Source organism: Gorilla gorilla, chromosome 20 (genome assembly GCF_029281585.2).
Source record: "Gorilla gorilla gorilla isolate KB3781 chromosome 20, NHGRI_mGorGor1-v2.1_pri, whole genome shotgun sequence".
In the NCBI taxonomy this organism is placed as follows: domain Eukaryota; kingdom Metazoa; phylum Chordata; class Mammalia; order Primates; family Hominidae; genus Gorilla; species Gorilla gorilla.
Window position 1 is genome coordinate 26,222,141 of NC_073244.2, and position 22,178 is coordinate 26,244,318.

The following is a 22,178-nucleotide window of genomic DNA, read 5'->3' on the forward strand; positions in this document are numbered from 1 at the left end:
GGAGTTTCGCCCTTTCGCCCAGGCTGGAATGAAGTGGCTCGACCTAGACTCACTGCAACCTCCGCCCCCCGGGTTCAAGCGATTCTCCTGTCTCAGCCTCCCTAGTAGTTGGGATTATAGCGCCTGCCACCACGACCGGCAAATTTTTGTATTTTTAGTAGAGATGGGGTTTCGCCATGTTGACCAGGCTGGTCTTGAACTCCTGACCTCAGGTGATCTACCTGCCTCGGCCTCCCAAAGTGCTGGGATTACAGGCTTGAGCCACTGCGCCTGGCAGATGCCACAATTTTTTTTTTCTTTCTTTACACAGGTGCTGATGAACTCAGGTGTAATTAACCCTAAGGGGTAAATTATTCACTAAGTGCAGTAATAGGGTCCAATTTTTATGACCAGGTTTTCAGTTACTTGATATTGTCCTACATTCAGAAATCACAAATGAAAAATACTGGAATGTGTGACGTGAACAATGTCTTGGAGATTAACATCCAGGTTTTTACATATTAGATGTAACAACATGAAAGCTGGTACCATCTGGGAACCAAAGGAACTGTCCCTGAGAACACAGAATTTTAGGGACATCAATTATTAAGAGTTTACATGGAAGCAGAAGTGCTCCTAGATGTTTCCATTATCTAGATAGAAAAATTCAACAGATGAGCCCCAGTGAGTTAAGGAACATCTCTGACAGCTGTGGGTGATGGGCTTTCCATCCAAAGCAGAGATGTGAAACCTGACGGGTTTCAATTGACCCCGAAGTGCTCCATATCTCAAAAGTCAATCCCACAAAGCTGGAACGCTATCTGTTCCTGAAGGATCAGGTCCCACCTGTGTCTCTAAGACACTGCCTTGAGATGAGGCCGATGATTTCAAACGTAAATTGCCTAAATTATCATCAGCTTCATGTTGTGTTTTGGAGCTTGTCCACTTAAGTGGGTTGATAAAAAATGGCTCACAAGACACATGCCTGGGAAATGGGGTTTTCTTCTTTGCTCTTGGCAGATCCTGGGCAACCCTATAATTAACCTTCTTGATGTCTCAATTTTCACATTCGCGAAAAAGGTGCCAGTGCGCGTGACATTTCCCTGAAGCCACAGCCCTTATCACCCCCTGCAAAGCTCTGAAGTTGTGCACAGGTGGGCCAGGTGGCAGATTTCTCTCAAAAGCGGCTGAGCTCGCGCTCTGGCTAGGGAAGGCAGAGGCCTGCGGCACAAAGTACATTGTCTTAGACATCAGGACAGTTTCTATAGCAGTTTAGGAAAGAAGGCAGCTCCCTGGGCTGGAGACGACGCAATGCTCTGGGAAGACCCCTGGGTGCGGGTGAGAGAGGAATCCGAGCTGCACAAGGCCAATGAGGGGAGGACGACCCGCCCGATTTAGACAAAGGTAAGGCATACTTCCTAGCTTAATACCCTCCTCAATGCCCAGCCCAGACCTGCCTTTCACGTCCCTAGCTGTATTCACTCTCCCTGGCGACGGTGCGGCGTAGAATCGGCGGCCAGCAGTGCTTTAGACACACGTTAAGTGTCTGCCCCTCCCTCCAGGGCTTCGCACCACCCCGATGCATACTGGGATTGTAGTTCTGACGCTACCTAGCAACAAAGAGACTACAACTCCCAGCATACCAGGCGCGGCGCGCACCGCCCTGCCCCTTCCTCTGGGGTTGCGAACGGCCCCCGAGCCTGGTACAGGCTGGGATTGTAGTCCTGCAGCCTTGTGGCCGAAGGGCTGGGACTGGCCATGAGATTACATGTCCTAGCATGCTCAGCCAGGCGCGCGCAGCTCTGCCCCTTCCTCCAGTGATGCGCACAGTCCCTGATCCCTGTGCACGCTGGGATTGTAGTCCTGCAGCCCTGCGATCACTTGCCGGTAACAAGAAATTTCAGCTCCCGGCATGGTAGGCGAAGGCCCCCACCTTCAGCCTCGCTCCTCCATGCCTTCAGAGCAGTTCCGCCACGCAGAGGGGGAGCCTGCCTGTTCTTTAACCTCTCCTACCTGATGGGAGAGGACAAGCTACCAGGGCAGCTTGTCTCACCAAGAAATTGTGATACCGCATCCCCCAACGTGCTGGCTTCCTGACTTCCAAAGTTGCGGTAAGTTTGATTTCTCACAGAGCTGCAAGAGTCCGGGATCGTTTCCCAGCCTGCCCAAAGTTGCCATGGTTCTCACCCTCTGGGAGGTTGGCACACCCAGTGACACCTTGTGTCCCTTGAAACTAATCTGTGTCACCTTTTAGGCTTTTGAGACCACTTGAACTCTGACTTTGTGGCATTTATTACCAAATCTACTAAAATGGGTCAACTGTCAGATTTTACCTCCTTTTCCACACATGTTGGTTAGGTAATCTGTTGATTAGACATGGTTTTCTCCAAAAGGGGATTATCTCTTCCTGATTGCCTCCAAGAGAAGGATGAAACGATTGGGCGCTCTAAGGATCTATTTCCCAAATTCGAGATTCCACACTGATCATTCCTGGGCAAAATGTGTCTTTCTGTTCCATAACCACAATCTTGGGCCAGCCTGAGTGCCATCCCAGCCCAATGGGTGTTATGGAACTCCAACTTAGTTCTGTTTAAGTTTTATGTAAATATCCTTGTCTCTGTTTCACCTGGCTCTGTTAGAGAAAATGTCTAGGAGAAAGTAGGAGGTGACAAGAATACAGGTGAAATCATAGGTACTGGAATGGGACACACTGATTCTGTGGAGGCAGAGGGAGAACAACAACCTAAAACCCAGGGAATGAACAACTTAGACCTCAGGAGCTGTGGGGAATGGAGGGGCATTAATAACTTTTTGTCTTTCTGAATTACCCCTGGTGCAACCCAGAAAAGAGTCTGGGAATCTTGTTGGGCCAGGACAAAAGTAGTTTTAGTTAGACCAGAAGGTAAGGCACAAGCTGTGAATTCATCTCCTCCTTTGGCTCCCCACATTAACCTTAAGAATCCTTTGAGACTGTTCTGTCTCTCTGTGATGTAGGTGTGGAATTCTAGGGGGCAGCGTGCACTCTCAGTGCCCAGCTGTCTGAGACCACAGTTCCTTCAGATGATGAATGATATGGTTTGGCTGTATCCCCACCCAAATCTCATCTTGAATTGTAGCTCCCATAATTCCCATGTGTTGTGAGAGGGACCTGGTGGGAGGTAACTGAATCATGGGGGTGAGTCTTTCCCATGCTGTTCTCGTGATAGTGATTATGTCTCACGAGATCTGATGGTTTTATAAAGGGCAGTTCCCCTGCACATGCTCTCTTGCCTGCCACCGTGTAAGACATGACTTCGCTCATCCTTGCCTTCCTCCATGATTGTGAACCCCGCTGCCCTGACCTACAGCCATGTGGAATTGTGAGTCAATTAAACCTCTTTCCTTTATAAATTACCCACTCTTGGGTATGTCTTTATTAGCAGCATGAGAACAGACTAATACAATGGAGAACCATCGCTTTTTTCTGAAGAGACTCAGTCCCCCATGGGTAAGCTTAAGCTGGACGCTAGGCAGCACTGATTATATTTTCTCCTTCTGTGAACTGGAGCTCCTCCTTCCGTTTTCCTACCACCATTAATCTTTTTGGTCAATATTTGGGTAAATTAGAGACATAGATAAGGGAATCTTAGACAGCCCCAGCATAGCTAGACTCTTGCTTATTTCTCTTCCCGGTTTATGAAATCAATTATGTTGGCACAGAGAGATACCCTTAGATGGGGTCACTCAGGAGCAATTAGAGCAGTGTACTTCTAGAGAAGCTGATAGGACAGGGCAGATGTGCCAGTGAGGATCACAGCTTCTGTCTAAATTTTTGACTCTACCTGTGTGTGGCAGATGAATTCAGGAAAAGATCCCAGATTCCTGGAAGGGATCATTAAGAGAGGATTCATGTAGATCAGAACACTAGGGCATGTGTTCATCAGTGACCTTCTAAGTCAGATTGACAGGGTTAAGTCTGTGGTAGGGCTACAGAGCAATGCTTGCCCATGAAAGCCTCTGATCATGTGTAAAATATGTGGTTCTGGCACGGGGAGAAATCTTTATCTGACAGAACATTGTACTTCTGTGGATGTGAGATTCTTTGCTCTTCCTTAACAGTGCACCGCTGACTGATTGTTTGAGAATCACGCATACATAGGCCTGTTTATTTTGAATTTCTTAAATATTGGAACAGGAAAAAACATTTTTATCCACTTTTTTCTTTTTTTTGAGATGGAGTCTTGGTTTGTCTCCCAGGCTAGAGTCCAGTGGCACAATCTCGGCTCACTGCAACCTCTGCCTCCCAGATTCAAGCGATTCTCTTGCCTCAGCCTCCCGAGTAGCTGGGATTACAGATGCGTGCCACCATGCCTAGCTAATTTTTAGTAGAGACGGGGTTTCATGATGTTGGCCAGGCTGGTCTTGAACTCCTGACCTTGTGATCCACCTGCCTCGGCCTCCCAAAGTGCTGAGATTACAGGCATGATCCACCGCGCCTGGCCTTTATTCACTTTCAAATTGAATAAGAGCATGAGCAACTTCAGGGAAAATGTCACGGGAGGAAACTCTGGGGCCCTGCCCATCCCCAGAAACCTTAGAAATCCTGATACAACCTGTAGAATTCACCTTATCAACACTGATTCATTTTTTTGTATAGATTTATCTTTCATTGGACCTTTATTTTGTTCTATGTCATGAAGAACATGAAGAATAAGTCATCTCTTTCCTTTGTGATAGGAACATCAATTTTTCACATGTCAAGTATTAATGATGCCACCCTCCACATAGTTTTTCTTGTTTATTAAATTTTTGGTTTGGTCTAAATATTTGTGTCCCCCTCCAAATTCATATGTGGATAGTATTAGGCATGCGACCTTTCGGGAAGTGACTAAGCCAAGAGAGCGCCATCTTCCTGAATGGAATAAGTGCCCTTTTTAATAATATTGAAGGCAGTGTCCTTGTCTTTCACCATGTGAGGACACACCAAGAAGGTATCATCTATGAGGATCAGGGCTGTCACCAAACACCAAATTTGTTGGTGCCTTGATCTAGCACTTTCCAGCCTCCAGAATTGTGAGCAATAAATTTCTGTTGTTTTTACATTACCCAGCCTAAGGTATTTTGTTACAGCAGCCTGCATGGACTAAGACACTTTCTTAGGCACTTTAGTCTATTTCTGAATTTTTAGTTCCAATGATCTATTAGCTTTTATTTATTTATTTATTTATTTTTAGACAGAGTCTTGCTCTGTCACCCAGGCTGGAGTGCAGTGGCACAATCTCAGCTCACTGCAAGCTCCATCTCCCAGGTTTGCGCCATTCTCCTGCCTCAGCCTCCCAAGTAGCTGGGACTACAGGTGCCCATCATCACACCCAGCTAATTTTTTTTGTATTTTAGTAGAGATGGGGTTTCACCGTGTTAGCCAGGCTGGTCTCGATCTCCTGACCTCATGATCCGCCCACCTTGGCCTCCCAAAGTGCTGGGATTACAGGCGTGAACCACCACGCCCAGCTGATCTATTAGCTTTTTTAATCAAGATTTTTCACAGGGCTGGCCAATATTATCTGTTTTTTTTTGTTTGTTTGTTTCCCCAGAGTTTTCTTGGCTCTTCTTGTCTTTTCATCTATATGCTGTTTTATTTTATGTATGTGTGTATGTATGTATGTATTTATTTATTTTTGAGACAGAGTCTTGCTCTGTCGCCCAGGCTGGAGTGCGGTGGCACCATCTTGGCTCACTGCAACCTCCACCTCACAGGTTCAAGCAATTCTCCTGCCTCAGCCTCCCGAATAGCTGGGATTACAGGCACCTGCCATCATGTCTGGCTAATTTTTGTATTTTCATAGAGACAGGGTTTCACCATGTTGGCCAGCCTGGTCTCGAACTCCCGACCTGAGGTGATCTGCCCACCTCAGCCTCCCAAAGTGCTGGGATTACAGGTGTGAGCCACCGCAGCCGGCCTATATGCTATTTTATAGTAAAATGCCTACCTCCAATATCTAGTGGTATCTATATTAGAACAAAATTTATAAACTACCTTAAGGACAATTTATATTGATAGTATATTGAGTTTTTCTGTCTAAGAACATGTAATTTTTCTATTTGCTTATGTCTACATTCATATATTTTATGAATGTCGTATGTCTTTTCTCATTCTGTAAACCTTTGTGTAATATGGATTCCTAGTTTATTTTATTCCTGTAAAAAGTAATCTGAGACACAATAAAATTGTAAAGAGTTTATTTGAGTAACAGCAATTGATTAATTATAGGACACCAGTCTAAAAGAGGTTTAGGTTTCACTGACAGTGTAAGAGGCAACTATTTATTGGAAAAATGTAGAAACAAATTATTTGATTAGTGGTAGTTACAAACTTGTTTCTTCTTGGTTTTTTGTTTGTTTACCTTGTTGAAAAGTCCCTAGTTATATAAGGTTGTTGGCTACTTCTGATTGGTTGAGCTTCATTTCTGTTTTTCTTTAAAATAGGCAGCTATAAGAAATAATTCAAGTTAAGTTTAGCCGGGCATGGTGGCTCACGCCTGTAATCCCAACACCTTGGGAGGCGGAGGCAGGTAGATCACCTGAGGTCAGGAGTTCGAGACCAGCCTGGCCAACATGGGGAAACCCTCATCTCTACTAAAAATACAAAAAAATTAGCTGAGCATGGTGGCAGGCGCCTGTAATCCCAGCTACTTAGGAGGCCCACAGTCTGGTTAAAACTCCAACTGCCATTTTTTCTCTTTCTGACACATAAAGTGTAAAGGGTTTTGTCAGGTCAGGTAGCCCCAGGGCTGGCGCCGACATGAGTTTTTCTTTTAACTCACAAAAAGCTCGTTGCTGTTGGTTGTAATAGATGTAGTTTATCCAATTTACATTTTTATTAACTGTCACCCACCAAAATATTGACTCGAATCCTGCAGCTATTTGATTTCAAGCTTTAAATTGATTTGGTATTCCCCATGGGACTCCAGTTGCGTCTAAATAGACGTGAGAGTTGAAAGACCCATAAGGGGCTTCTCTCGCTTTACGATGTCTTATTTTTCTTCCCTCTGGTTGATGAAATGCCAGGGTGAAAGGGATAGCCAATTGGACTAAAGTACAAGTGCCACTCCAGTTATTTGGCAGAATGTCCAGTAAAGGTCCACCACAATATCACCACACATCAGCTCGGGGATGAACAAGGGCTGATTGATAAGCTCTTGAAAATTCTTAAGCTCACTGCATCCCTTCAGGTCTCCAAGGAACGCTAAGTTTTCTCCCTATCATGAGAGACACAAAGTGAACTTAGTGTTGGGAGACGGAGGCTGGATGGCCCTCGGGGACTGACCCGCAGGGTGCCGGACTTTGGGATATAGCAGAGAGAGCTTGGCACGACTTATTACTCCAGGCTGTAGAATCCTGAAAAAGAGCTACCATGCAGCCCATGCCTGGTCAACTGGAGGACCACCTTAGTGGAAAGGGGACAATCTGGGCCTCTGGCCTGCCATGTGCACAAGCATAACAATTGCTTTTGTTTAACGTGGGATGGAATATTTGTTCCATTCCAACCAGGCATTTGCATCTTGGTATCCTGTCTTAATTGCCAAAGTTCGTTTTAAGTCTTTAACTTATATGATCCTCTAGTAAAATGAATGCATTATTTTAGGGAATTATAAAAACCATTTGGGGCAGTCCATCCTTGCTCTTTAGTGATCCACAGAATGTTGGACCAACTACAGCATAAAAGCTCTACATTGGGGAGCAAGACTCCTGGTTGACACTGGAGTCTTTATCAAAATTTCCCCAGCTTAAATAGTCCTAATTTACTAATGCCCAGTCTGAGGAGAGTCAGGAGGGACAGAGGTACTTTTCTGAAGTGGAGAGCTGTCTTTCACTTGGTGAATCCCCACAGGGTATAACAAGGCAAGCATTAAATGCAATAGTTTGAGGCAAAATTGACTTGGTTATGTTAATAACTAGATGGTCAGCAATAGAGCAAGGAAAGAAGAAAGAGTAATAGAATAGATTTTGAAAGAGTTAAAAGTTTTCTTAGCTTTAGTTTGGTAGGGTTTTCCCCTGGGACTATGGCCCACGACTCTGGAGGGGGCGGCGCTTTCTTGACTCAGTTGTGATGAGTCCATCCTTTTTCCGTTGTACGAACAGCAGTCTCAGTGGTTAGCAGCACAAGGTAGGGTCCTTCCTAGGCTGGCTCGAGTTTCCTTTCTTTTCACCTTTTGATGAGAACGTGATCTTCAGGCTGGTGCTGGTTTGCTGGAAATTCTAGGGGTGGTACATGTGCTAAAAGACTTGTAGTTTTGAGGTAAAGGAAAGTGGAAGATAAACCAAGTATATAATTTCTAAGAAACTGACCTTTTGTTTTAAATGTGGGGACATCAGCTGTGTACTTTATAGTCTTTGGTGCCTTTCTACTGAGAAATTTCTTTTAGCACCTGCTTTTATTAGTTTTTAGACCAAAGAAAGCCAAACACCATTTTATATTTAATAATGCTTCTTGTATGATTTTTATACCAGATAAGCTAAATTTCACCATTATATTAGTGTGTTATTAATGTGAAACTTAATTTTAATAAAACCTTGTAGACATATTTATCCAATTTTTAATGTCAGACCATAAGGTAAGATTTTTATAGACTCTTTTTAACCTTTTATAATTTTTGTTAAAGAGTAGGTTAGTGCTTTAAGAAAAACCCGTTGTGTTTTTATTTTAATGTCCAGTTCACAAAAAAACTGGATGATACCCCTTTAACTTTAGCTAATATGTTTACACACAGAATTTTCTTTACAATTAACGTTTAAAAACTTGCTTAAAACTTCAAAACAATAATTTTTTTAACCTTTCAATGTAGGTAAAAATTTACATTCTTATGCCTCCTTATAATCCTTTTACCAAAGGTATATTTTACTTTCCTTATACACCTTGCACATAAACTGTTTTTTTCAATAGTTTTACATTCAGGAGGCCTAGCTACTTTTAAATTATACAACATTTCTTGCATAAATTCTTTTTTTATAACATTTTTCTCTTTCATGACTTTTGCAGACAATTCTTTGACATGCGTCAACTTTCTGACTTATTACAAATCTTTCTTTAAACAACCAGTTAATTTATTTCAGGACAAGAATTTCCCATATAACACTCTTTTTATATAAATTCTTCCCCCACTTTTTTCCCCTTTTTTTCGAAGACGATAACCATTCTTTTCCAAAGCGAACTTCCTTTATGTCTGTGGACTAGACTGCCTAAGACCACAAGATTAGAAGTTACTATAATACATGTTACACTGTTAACTTTTAGCAAACTTTACTTTTGTTGGAAACCTTGTAAGTTTGGGATTTTAATTATCCTTTGCTATTAATAAGACCTTGTTTTGTCCAAATTAATTTAGAATTGGTATAGATGGCTTTTTTTTTTCCTTCAATTACCTGGGAGGAACGATTGATCCTCCTGTCCTGAAGGGAGTTCCTCCTAGGTCTGGTCTGACCTTTGTACGGTAATTAAGATTTAGATGCCCTGTTAGGAAAACTTCTGGGTTAAGGGAATTTTCAGTGGTTAATGTTAAATCACACTTTTTTTTTTTTTTTCCTTAGGATACTTCTGAACTGGTGAGGTGTGCTCACAATGAGGTTTCCTCTAAATGTTATTTTTTTACTTTCTTCTGTTAGCAAAGCAGTTGCCGCTACAGATTGAATGCATCTGGGCCATCTGCGGGTTACTGGGTTAAGGATTTTTGATAGGAAGGCTACGGGTTATCAGTGGCCTCAGTGCTTTCAGAATACGCCCTTGTTTACACTGACAACAAAGTGGTATTGAAGTGTTATAGGGTTATGGAGAATACCTTCAATTATCAATTATAGGTTTTAAATTTACCCTGGCTTTTAAAGGAATAGGGTACACTTTTTTCTTAACTACTTGTATATCTCTCTTTCTTTCTCTGATTTTCTGTCTTTTTCTCTTTGACTTTCCTTTTGCCTCTGTCTCTTTCTCTTTCTCTTTCTCTGCCTCTCTCTCTCTTTCCTTGACTCCCTCTTTATCTCTCTGTCTCTTCCTCTCTCTCTCTCTGCTGGTCTTTCCTTGCCTCTGCAAGCTGCTTATGCTGCCGTTCTCTCAGCCATTGTGGGGTGGGGATCTAAACCCAGCTGTAACCAAGTGTCTATGTACAGGAACTGGTCTGGGTGCCCTGGCTTACAGGTTACCTTGTGCCATACCTTTGAAACAAGGGACCTGTCCAATCTTCCTTCTGATGGCCAAACCACCTCTAATGCTGGCCAGTCTATTTCACACAAAGTTCTAAGTTTTCCTGGTATCACAGTAACACTGTAATCTCCCTTAAATCCTTTCTTGAAAATTTTCAACATAGTTCCTACTGGGGCAGGCTTACTTTGTGCCTGACCCATGCTTCTTCAAGACAAAACACCACGCTCACACCACACACACACCACAAAACAAATAACGGGTAAAAAGGGCACACACACACGTTTACAGTTTACGCCAAACCAGAATCAATACCAAAATCGGGGTATCTAGAAATCCAAGCAAGGTCAAAACCAAAACCAAAGTATCAAGCAATCCAAGTCAAGTCAAAAACAAAAACCAAAGTGCCGGTACAGGCACGCCATAGGTGATCAGGCCACACTTCCACTCAAATGGGGTGGGCAAGTTCCAAAGACTAGTCTTACCAAGTTTCAGATGTCCAGACTCCAAGTGCCAGTTCCTTCCTGGTGTTCAGCCACTGCATTGATCCTCCGCAGGGGCTGCCACACGCTGCTCTGGTAAGGCGTTCCACCAGGGAATTTGCTTACCCGGGAGCGCTCTCAGGATCCGCATCGCTCAAGCTGGCCGGAGTCCCCCGCAGGGATGCTCCACAGGGCAGGCCTAAGCCGCCTAACAGGCTGCCTCAACTGTCCGTTAATCACCTCGCTTCCCAGTCAGGGAACCAAGAAATGTAGCAGGACGAGCCGCAGACAAAACCCCTCAGACACCGAGTTAAAGAAGGAAGGGCTTTATTCGGCCGGGAGCATTGGCAAGACTCACGTCTCAAAAACCGAGCTCCCTGAGTGAGCAATTCCTATCCCTCTTAAGGGCTTACAACTCTAAGGGGGTCTACATGAGAGGGTCGTGATCGATTGAGCAAGCAGGGAGTAAGTGACTGAAGGCTGCATGCACCAGTAATTAGAATGGAACAGAACAGGACAGGGATTTTCAAAGTGCTTTTCTATACAATGTCTGTAATCTGTAGATAACATAACCGATTAGGTCAGGGCTCGATCTTTAACTACCAGGCCCATGGTGTGGTGCTGGGCTGTCTGCCTGTGGCTTTCATTTCTGCCTTTTAGTTTTTACTTCTTCTTTCTTTGGAAGCAGAAATTGGGCATAAGACAATATGAGGAGTGGTCTCCTCCCTTAGTGGAGCATGCCTGTAATCCCAGTTACTTGAGAGGCTGAGGCAGAAGAATCACTTGAACCTGGGAGGCGGAAGTTGCAGTGAGCTGAGATCGTGCCATTGCACTCCAGCCTGGGCAACAAGTGCGAAACCCCATCACACACGCAAAAAAAGGAGGACACTATGGTAGGCTGCTTGGAGTTAGGAGCTGTATCTGACATGAGGCCAGGAGAAGCCTTGGCAAAGCTCACACGACCTTCAAGCTCCTTTCACTCCAAAACATGAGCAAGGACTGTGCCGTTGCTTTCCATTCCTCAGGTGGGGACAAGAAGTGGAAACCTATGCAGACACTAAAGGTAGGGTTTGTTTTACAGGCAAGGTAAGAAGAACTACAGAGGAAGAACCTACTGCAGATGTTTCCCAGGAGACTTTAATTGAAGTATCAGCAAAACTGAAAGGTAACGAGAGAATCTTGTGCCTTTGAGGGTGTCTTTCCCATGGATCCCTGCTCAGTTGCCTTTCACGGGCCCCCTGATTTGCGTGAACTCCTGACCTCAGATGATCCGCCTGCCTTGGCCCTCCAAAGTGCTGGAATTACAGGCATGAGCCACCGTGCCTGGCCTGTTCCATGCATTAAAAAAAAAAAAAAAAAAAAAAAAAATCAGTGAGAACAAGAAGAAATGTAAATGCTGGGCTCTTCATATAAATCCAGGGAATTATGGGACAGTTAGTACCCACCTCCCAGGGTATTATGAAGATAAATTCATGTCATCTTCCCAGCACAGTGCTCTGTAGCGTGCTTCTGAGCACACAGAGCATGCTCCATAAACATTGCATTAATGCATGTGTGCATGTTGTTTTCCAAATGCAGACTTACTCAGACATCAGCTGCCTTCTCCAGCCTCTGTAAAGTTTAAAGGACCAGCAGAGTATGCCATGGTTTAGGATAGTGATTCGTGGCTTTTATTTTGGACTGAAAGCATTTATGTTGTGAGAAGAGTATGGGTTTAAGGAACTGTGTGCTGTGGCACTTTGTCTAGTTGAGTGCTGCTATAAGTGATCTAGGGCAAGTAGGGTCGGCATTAGCTGTGAATGAAGCCAATCCATGGACCCCTTTCAAACCTGCAGAATTGGCCAGGCATGGTGGCTCATGCCTGTAATCCCAGCACTTTGGGAGGCCGAGGCGGGTGGATCACTTGAGGTCAGGAGGTCGAGACCAGCCTGACCAACATGGAGAAACCCTGTCTCTACTAAAAAATACAAAATTAGCCGGGTGTGGTGGCACATGCCTGTAATACCAGCTACTCGGGAGGCTGAGGAAGGAGAATCGCTTGAACCTGGGAGTTGGAGCTTGTGGTGAGCTGAGATTGCGTGCCATTGCACTCCAGCTTGGGCAAGAAGAGCGAAACTCCATCTCAACAAAAAAAAAAAAAAAAGAAAAAAGGGAAAAAAGAAAACATTAAATGCAGCAAGATGCAGGTCAGAGCATACCTCCATTTGTGTGCTCTTGTGGACAAAATTTAAATGGCAAATAAGATTTTGCATTTATTGACATTTTTCTTTACATTGCTATAAGTACAAATACCCATTTATCCTTTGACCTCCTGTATCTTTATTCTGTAAGCATATGAAAAAATGCTAGATCTGTATCTAGATTATACATGGGTAAACACAACATATAGAATTATATGACTTTGCCTATGTAGATATTTATGTATACAGTAGATATTAATCAACATTTTAAATTCCCCAGCCTACACTGAGGATGCAGATATAAACTTACTCTCACCTATATGGATCCATACCATCTCAGACTGCAACACAGCCATACAATGTTATGTTTAAACATCAATAAAGCTTCACATATAGGTGCATGGCCTGGGAAGTATGTTTTTGGTAAAGCCATCTTAGACTCTAGTTCCAGCTTAGCATTTCAGGGCCCTGCTTCCTTTCTCACTGTATGCCTGTGTGATTCACATTTGCCATTTGGGCCGATTGACTTATATCCATCTAAGCTGATCTAAGTGGTTTATTAAACTCATCTGGGCTGCAGAAGTTGAGAAGGAAAGCGACCTCTGACCTACTTATTCTGAGGCTTGTCTACAGGACATATGCAATAATGGGAATTAGATTGACATACCTATGTTACCCATTTTCTGCTTTTTTTTTTGAGATGGAGTTTCACTCTTGTTGGCCAGGCTGGAGTGCAATGGTGCAATATCAGCTCACTGCAACCTCTGCCTCCTGGGTACAAGCGATTCTCCTACCTCAGCCTCCCAAGTAGCTGGGATTACAGGCACCTGCCACCACACCTGGCTAATTTTTTGTATTTTTACTAGAGATGGGGTTTCACCATGTTGGCCAGGCTGGTCTCGAACTCCTGACCACAGGTGATCCACCCACCTCGGCCTCCCAAAGTGCTGGGATTACAGGCATGAGCCACTGTGCCTTGCCTTTCTGTGTATATGTTTATCTAGCCACCGATATCATATCTATATGTATAAAAAAGACCACCAAAGCGCTCAGAGGTGATTTTTATTTTCCATTCAGGCCAAGTAAATCCAATCAGCCATTAGCTCAGTGAAGATTTGTCAAATCCAAGCCATACACCAAATCACATTATGCTAAATGTGAAAATGTCCTCATTACTGGGCACCAAGGTGTTTTAAATTCAGAGTCTAATCAAAACAGCTCATGGGGTTCTGTCCATCCAGCTAGGACGCTTCAGACATACCAGTAGGCCTAACCTTTTTCACAAGGAGCTCTGGCCTGGCCAACAAGAATCACCTTTGGTGCTTCAGTGCAGTGTCACTATCACCTGTTTGAAATGCAGCCAGGTAACATGTACCATTATATTTGCTTTCAGTATCACAGTCTATCTTCTAATAAGAAACCTAGGCCTCTGGCTGGGTGTGGTGGCTTACACCTGTAACCCAGCACTTTGAGAGGCTGAGGTGGGTGGATCACTTGAGGTCAGGAGTTCGAGACCACCCTGGCCAACATGGTGAAACTCCCATCTCTACTAAAAATATTAAAATTAGCTGGGCATGGTGGCATGTGCCTCTAATCCCAGGTACTAGGGAGGCTGAGGCAGGAGAATCGCTTAAACCCGGGAGGCAGAGGTTGCAGTGAGCCGAGATGATGCCACTGCACTCCAGCCTGGGCAACAAGAGTGAAACTCCACCTAAAAAAAAAAAAGGATTTTTTTTTGTTTTGTTTTTTTTCTGTGCTGGGTTTACTTAGCATACCTTTCAGATTCATGAGTGTTGCAAATAACAAGACTTTATTTTTAAGGGCTGAATGGCATTTCATTGTGTACATATACCACATTTTCTCTTTCTCCATTCACCTACTGATGAACACTCAGGTTGATTCCATACCTTAGTTATTATCAGTAATCCACTTCCTTCCCTTTCATTTGTGTTTGTTTTGTTTTGTTTTGTTTGAGATGGAGTCTCATTCTGTCACCCAAGCTGGAGTGCAGTGGCGCGGTCTTGGCTAACAGCAACCTCCGCCAGGTTCAAGCGATTCTCATGTCTCAGCCTCCCGGGTTCAAGCAATTCTCCTGCCTCAGCCTCCCGGGTTCAAGCAATTCTCCTGCCTCAGCCTCTCGAGTAGCTGGGATTACAGGCACGCACCACCACGCCCAGGTAATTTTGTATTTTTAGTAGACATGCAGTTTCTCCATGTTGGTAAGGCTGACTCCAACTCCCGACCTCAGGTGATCCACCTGCCTCTGCCTCTCAAAGTGCTGGAATTACAGGCTTAAGCTTCCATGCCTGGCCAAAAGCCTAGGTTTCTTTCTATGTAAGCCTAGGTTTATTTCTATGTAAAGTGTAAAAGAAATTTAAACTCATAGAAGCAGAGAGTACAATAATGAAAAAAAAAATCTCTTATGGGGTTTTTTGTCTGATTGAGAGCTTCTTCATGATCTTTCAGGGATTGTATTTTCTTTCATCTTCTGCATCCTCCTGTTTTTCAGCCAATGGATGAAAAAAGATACAGAGAAGACACATTTGCTTTTATCCACTGCACTTCCACTCACTATTAGTCATTGTGGATACAGCTGAGAATAGCAGTTTTCTGGCAGGACAGCCACTTCTCAGTAATAAACAACAAACTGAAAAAGTATAAATGTGTCATAAAAAGCTAATGGATTTTAAGAAAAACAAGCATAGGCATCAATAATGCTTGCGGTAAAATAAAGATTCATCTTGTTGATTTCTATTGAGCTCCCGTAATATTTGATAAAAGCTTGCAAATATACAGCAGAAAAGGAGTATTATTCTAAATCAGAATATTGTTATGGCTATTTTGTCAATAGAAGTCAATATCCAATATACAGAATGGTTATTTTGTCAATGTAAGTAAAAATATGACTTCACACTAATAGTCTCACCAATAGTTGTAATCAAATGCTATTTTTTATTTAAAATTTTATTTCATATAAGTAATCCCAGCACTTTGGGAGTCCCAGGCGGGCGGATCATGAGGTCAAGAGATCGAGACCATCCTTGCCAACATGGTGACAGCCCATCCCTACTAAAAATACAAAAATTAGCTAAGCATGGTGGCACATGCCTGTAGTCCCAGCTATTCGGGAGGCTGAGGTAGGAGAATCACTCAATCCTGGGAGCTGAGATCACGCCACTGCACTCCAGCCTGGGGACAGAGCAAGACTCCATCTCAAAAAAAAAAAAAAAGGTCTATATGTTTGCAGACAGACCAGATGTTCAAAGAAAACTATATAATAAACATTTACTAATAATTTTTCAGGATTCAGAAATACATGGATTCTATTTCTATTTCTTTCTTTTTTTTTTGAAATAGTCTTGCTCTGTTGCCCAGGTTGGAATGCAGCGGCGTGATCTCAGCTCACTGCAACCTCCACCTCCGGGGTTCAAGCGATTCTCTCCTGCCTCAGCCTCCAGGTGTGTGCCACCATGTCTGGCTAATTTTTGTATTTTTAGTAGAGCTGGGTGTTGGGGTTCAATCAGGCTGGTGGGAAAAATATTTAAAAGAGTAATAGTCAAAAGCTCTCTTAAAAGGCCTGAGAGTTTGCATAGCTTGATTGCTTGGCTGAAGGCAGCCAGGGTCTCTTTGCAGGAGGCCAGGAAGATTAGGGTGCAAGTAAAAAGGAATGTAGGAAGTTTATCTTACTAACCTGTTTAGTCGTATGGGCTTAAGACTAACTTTTGTCCTGCTGAGGGTACTTTACTGCCGCCTACTCGGGGGTCCGCAGTTTATTACCCACAAATGGTGTTTGCTTTAGGCCTGGGAACCTGGCCTTTAATTTTACCCTCTAGTGGTGTTTACTCACAACTTTTGTTAATTAGTCTTACTGAATAAATGCAAGCCTCACTATCTGATCAGAGCCAAGTTGCAACTGTTTACAGAACTCACCTTGGAGCCTGTAAGCGGCTCGGACCCTCAGCTGGACTGGCAGAGCAGAATGTGTGTCAGTGTACTTTATTCATCCACAGCGAGTGCCCCCGCGAAAGGAGCGCTGCCTCAGACGGGGTTTCACTATGTTGGCCAGGATGGTCTTGAACTCCTGACCTCAGACAATCCACCTGCCTTGGAAAGTGCTGGGATTACAGGCCTGAGCCACTGCACCTGGCCGTATTTTATTTATTTTTCTGTATAATTTTTATTATGACCATAAAAATAAACCTGTAGTCAGTAACAATTTAATTGTACATTTTAAAATAATTAAAAATGTATAATTACACTGTAATTCAAAGGATAAATGCTAGAGGTGATGGATACCTTATTTACCCTAATGTAATTACTACATATTGTAGGCCTGAATCAAAATATGCCATATAAGGCATAAATATATACACATACTGTATACCCACAAATACTAATAATAGATTTCAATAAGAAAAAAAAATTTAACCTATGGGAACAATTCTTCAAGTCATTTGCAGTTTAAAGCCACTGGCAAAGTGATGAGTAGAGATGTTATTCCACTATGTACCAAACAGTATATTGTTACCATCTTTTAAGTACACCCTTGATTAAGGTGGGATAGGTTAAAGTTAGTGGCATAACGGCCAGGTGCGGTGGCTCACGCCTGTAATCCCAGTACTTTGGGAGGCCGAGGTGGGCGGATCACAAGGTCAGGAGATTGACCATCCTGGCTAACACAGTGAAACCCCATCTCTACTAAAAATACAAAAAAATTAGCCGGGCATGGTGGCGGGTGCCTGTAGTCCCAGCTACTCAGGAAGCTGAGGCAGGAGAATGGTGTGAACCTGGGAGGTGGAGGTTGCAGTGAGCTGAGATCACGCCACAGCACTCCAGCCTGGGTGAAAGACCAAGACTCCATCTCAAAAAAAAAAAAAAAAAAAAGTTAGTGGCATAATAATGCTTCATTAAACGCAGAATAGTCTTAACATGGTATAAAAAATGAAATTAAGTTCACACATCATCTAACAATTTTTAAATATACTGCATTCAATTACATAAAATTACAATTAGTAAAATAATATTCTCATTTAATACTTCTAACTGTAATTTTTCTCACTGTAATGTAGAAAACTATTACTCTGAACCCCCGCTTTTTAAAAATCTTTATTAATAAAGTAATTCATTATAATTTTTGAAAAAAAAAGTTTTAAAATGGTCTGCCAACATGTTAATGTAGGTTAGGCCATCCAAAAGACAAAGCAAAACATCAACATTAAGTCATAGGCTAGGATTATACAAATGAAAACCCCTACCTTATACATTACTTAATATAAGTTAACTACAAAGAGCCTCTCCACTTACATTTTTATCATGCATCTTACATTTTAATGTCCTTACTCTTTTACAGAAAAGGTCATAATACCCAATAAAAAAGAATCTGTAACATCCCTGATGCAGCAACAATTGATCACATGCTTTCACATGTGACCACAATAGGAATAAAATAACAGCATAAAGAAATTTGAAAGTTGTATTACATCATTATTCACTGTTCAAAAATTTTTTTCAAGAAACAAGTACACTTTCAATGAAATTACAGTGCTTCAGAAAATCTCCCTTTTAAAGTTATATACAAAAACAGCTTTAGTTGAATTAAATTTTTTTTCATATTTACAACTGCAAAAATATACTTTAGTATAAACTCTCTGATGTTTTCTAAGCTATAGATTTTGAAAAAAAAAGTCTTTTCAAATTCATTATATTTGCAGGACTCTTCTCCAATATAAATTCCATGATGTTGAATAAAGGTGGAGCAACTGCTTCAGGGTTTTCCTCTAGTACACCATGTGTGCAACAAGATCTGTGATACAAGTAAAGGTACTACAACCCCCCCTTATATTTGTAATAGCTGATTTCAGAATAAATATTTTAAAGGCTTATATTTTCTGAAAGATTTTTTGACAGTAATTGCACTTTTAATGCTTTTATTAACTATGAACCTTCTTCTGTTGAGATGTGAGTGGGCGTTAATGGTGTTTCCATATTCTTTATATCTGTACAATTTTTCTCAAGGATAAAAGCTTTCCTGTGAAATAAGGCGTAAGCACTCAAAAGTTTTGCCACATTCTTCACACTTGTAGGAGTTTTGGCAGCATTAATTCTCTTACCTACAATCAAGTGTGGCAACCATATAAACGCTTTGTCTCATTTCATACATTTCCAGGGTTTCACATTAGTATAATTTATTTTTATGTATACAAAAGTTGGAGGTGGTGGCAAAAGCACTGTTGCATCTTTCAGGTTTGTAGAGTTCCTCTTCAGCATGAATTATCGCCATGTCTCTTAAGAATTGAGAACTTGTGGCTGGGCGTGGTGGCTCATGCCTGTCATCTCAGCACTTTAGGAGGCCGAGGTGGGTGGACCATCTGAGGTCAGGAGTGGGAGACCAGTCTGGCAAACATGATGAAACCCTGTCTCTACTAAAAATACAAAAATTAGCTGGGCATGGTGGTGGGCACCAGTAATCCCAGCTACTCGGGAGGCTGAGGCAGGAGAATGGCTTGATACCAGGAGGCAGAAGTTGCAGTGAGCTGAGATCGTGCCATTGCACTCCAGCCTGGGTGACAAGAGTGAAACTCCATCTCAAAAAACAAAAAGAATTGACAAGTTGTTATAGGCTTTGCCACATTCTTCACACTTGTAGGGTTTCTGTCCAGTATAAATTATGTGTAATAAGAGTTGAGAACTTCCTTAAAAAGCTTTGTCACATTCTTTATATTTGTAGGGTTTATGTTCCATATAAATTCTCATATTTAGTCAGAGTCCAGGGCTGGTTAAAGGCTTTCCCACATTCATCACATTCATATGGTTTCTCTCCAGTATGAATTATCTTATGCTTATTAAGGGTTGAGGAACATTTAAAAGATTTTCCACATTCTTCACTATGCAGGGTTTCTGTCTAATATGAATTTTCTTATGTTTATTAAGGGCTGAGGACCAGTTAAAAGCTTTGCCACATTCTTCACATTTGTACGGTTTCTCTCCAGTATGAATTATCTTATGTTCAGTTAGAGTTGAGAATGCAGTAAAGGCTTTGCCACATTCTTCACACTTGTAGGGTTTCTCTCCAGTATGAGCTCTCTTATGTTTAGAGAGGCTTGAGTACCAGGTAAAGGTTTTGCCACATTCATCACATTTGTAGGGTACATCTCCAGTATGAATTCTCTTATGTTTAGTAAGGTTTGAGGAACGGTTAAAAGCTTTGCCACATTCCTCACATTTGTAGGGTTTCTCTCCAGTATGAATTATCTCATGTTTAGTAAGGGTTGAGGATGAAATAAAGGCTTTGCCACATTTATCACACTTGTATGGTTTCTCTCCAGTATGAATTTTCTTATGTGAAAAAAGGGTTGCGGGGTGGTTAAAAGCTTTGCCACATTCTCTACATCTGTAGGGTTTCTCTCCAGTATGAATTATCTTATGTGTAGTAAGGTTACAGGACTGCTTATAGGCTTTGCCACATTCTTCACATTTGTAGGGTTTCTCTCCAGTATGAATTTTCTTATGTGTAGTAAGGTGTGAGGACTGCTTATAGGCTTTACCACATTCTTCACATTTGTAGCGTTTCTCTTCAGCATCAATTTTCTTATATGTAGTACGGGTTGAAGACTGGTTAAAAGTTTTCCCATATTCTATACATTTAAAAGGTTTTTTTCCAGTATCTCTTATCTTATGTTTGTTTGAATTTGAAAATTTATGCAAGAACTTCACATATTCATCACATTGAAATATTTTTCTCTGGGTAGTTGTCAAACATTGTTTAAGTCCATTATAACCTCTTTTGTGCACTGGACACTCATCTACACTTTCACAGCCTTTTTTTAACTGTAAATTGTCATGTCTACATTTTTCATATCTTCTTAGTATCACTTTTTGGAAAGAATCTTTTATGCTCTGCTCTGACCAAAGGTCTTGGGCAAAATGAGAACACATAACTGAAAGAAACAATAAAAACACATGACTTCAATTGCTAGACTCAGATAAATATACTTCACAAATCTAACCTATAAAATTATACAAACTACGTAAGCAAGATGACACAGCAAAATACCACAAACTGTAATTTCTTCCTGGATATATAACTGTAACAAAAACATACTGACCAAAATACATTTGCAAAAAATTTATAAATTAGTTAAGTGTGTAAAGGGCTCCAGGTGAGCACAATGCAAAGAGCCACATAGAAAAAAAGAAAAGTCTGTTACTTATACCCAACACAGCTCTTCCTGCTCTCCAGTATAACATTGTGCCTTTAAAAGTAAATTGCGGGCCGGGTGTGGTAGCTCACACCCGTGACCCCAGCACTCCGGGAGGCTGAGGCAGGTGGATCATGAGGTCAACAGTTCAAGACCAGCCTGGCAAAGATGGTGAAACCCCGTCTCTACAAAACTACAAAACGTTAGCCAGGTGTGGTAACAGATACCTGTAATCCAGTTACTTGGGAGGCTGAGGGAGGAAAATTGCTTTAACTGTGGAGGCAGAGATTGTAGTGAGCCAAGATCATGCCATTGTACTCCAGCCTAGGTAACAGAGTGAGACTCTGTCTCACACATGCACACAAATATGTAAATTGCCAACCCCTGGTTTCTTTTTTAAAAAACAAGAAAAGTATTGGCACATACATCTTTATTTCTGGATTCTAGGGGCTTTTTTATTTTTATTTTTTATTTTATTTATTTATTTATTTTGAGGTAGAGTCTCGCTCTGTCTCCCAGGCTGGAGTGCAGTGGCGCAATCTCGGCTCACTGCAAGCTCCGCCTCCCGGGTTCACGCCATTCTCCTGCCACAGCCTCCCAACTAGATGGGACTACAGGTGCCCGCCACCATGCCCGGCTAATTTTTTGTATTTTTAGTAGAGATGGGGTTTCACCGTGTTAGCCAGGATAGTCTCAATCTCCTGACCTCGTGATCCGCCCGCCTCGGCCTACCAAAGTGCTGGGATTACAGGCATGAGCCACCGTGCCCGGCCTCTAGGGGCTTTTTAAAATACTGGTTAATGTCTCCCACGACATGAAATGGTAATATACGTTGGAATGACACTTTGAGTCTAAAGGTAAATGTTTCAGAAGCAAAGAAACTGCAGTATCCCAAACACGGAATGGGTGTAGCAAGTGATTACTGATTTATTAAGAAGAAATAAGAATAAGCCGATTTAACTAAACAACACAAAATTTTAGACAAGACACATCCTAAAAACATGTTTGAGAAATTCCAAGAATCGCTATCCAAGACGATTGATTTTCAGACTATGCGAGGACAGAGCTATATTATAAAGATCATAACAGGTAGCTTTTTGTTCATGTCCAAATCTCAAAGATTACAATGTATACAAAATATTAGGGCAACATGGCCCCATCAAAAAAA

The 22,178-nt window shown here is 42.1% G+C and overlaps 1 protein-coding gene and 1 long non-coding RNA gene across 7 annotated transcripts in view; one reads left to right on the plus strand and one right to left on the minus strand.

The window, feature by feature from the left end:
• The first annotated feature begins 1,641 nt into the window (after positions 1-1,641).
• On the plus strand, positions 1,642-18,595 carry LOC115931573 (uncharacterized). 5 transcript variants are annotated; one of them, XR_008674267.1, is made up of 5 exons: positions 1,642-2,090; positions 11,714-11,797; positions 14,788-14,989; positions 16,170-16,270; positions 18,524-18,595. It is a non-coding gene; the product is annotated as an uncharacterized lncRNA (long non-coding RNA). The 5 variants fall into 5 exon arrangements; XR_008674266.1 differs by having other exon boundaries at positions 16,188-16,270; XR_008674265.1 differs by lacking the exon at positions 16,170-16,270.
• ZNF506 (zinc finger protein 506) overlaps positions 17,900-22,178 on the minus strand; it is a 31,125-nt gene continuing 26,846 nt past the window's right edge. For both annotated transcript variants that reach the window (XM_063701830.1, XM_031004019.3), the window contains one exon: positions 17,900-20,749. In XM_063701830.1, coding sequence (XP_063557900.1) covers positions 19,641-20,747 — 1,107 coding nt within the window. In that variant the 5' untranslated portion in view covers positions 20,748-20,749 and the 3' untranslated portion in view covers positions 17,900-19,640. The remainder of the gene's footprint in view (positions 20,750-22,178) is intronic.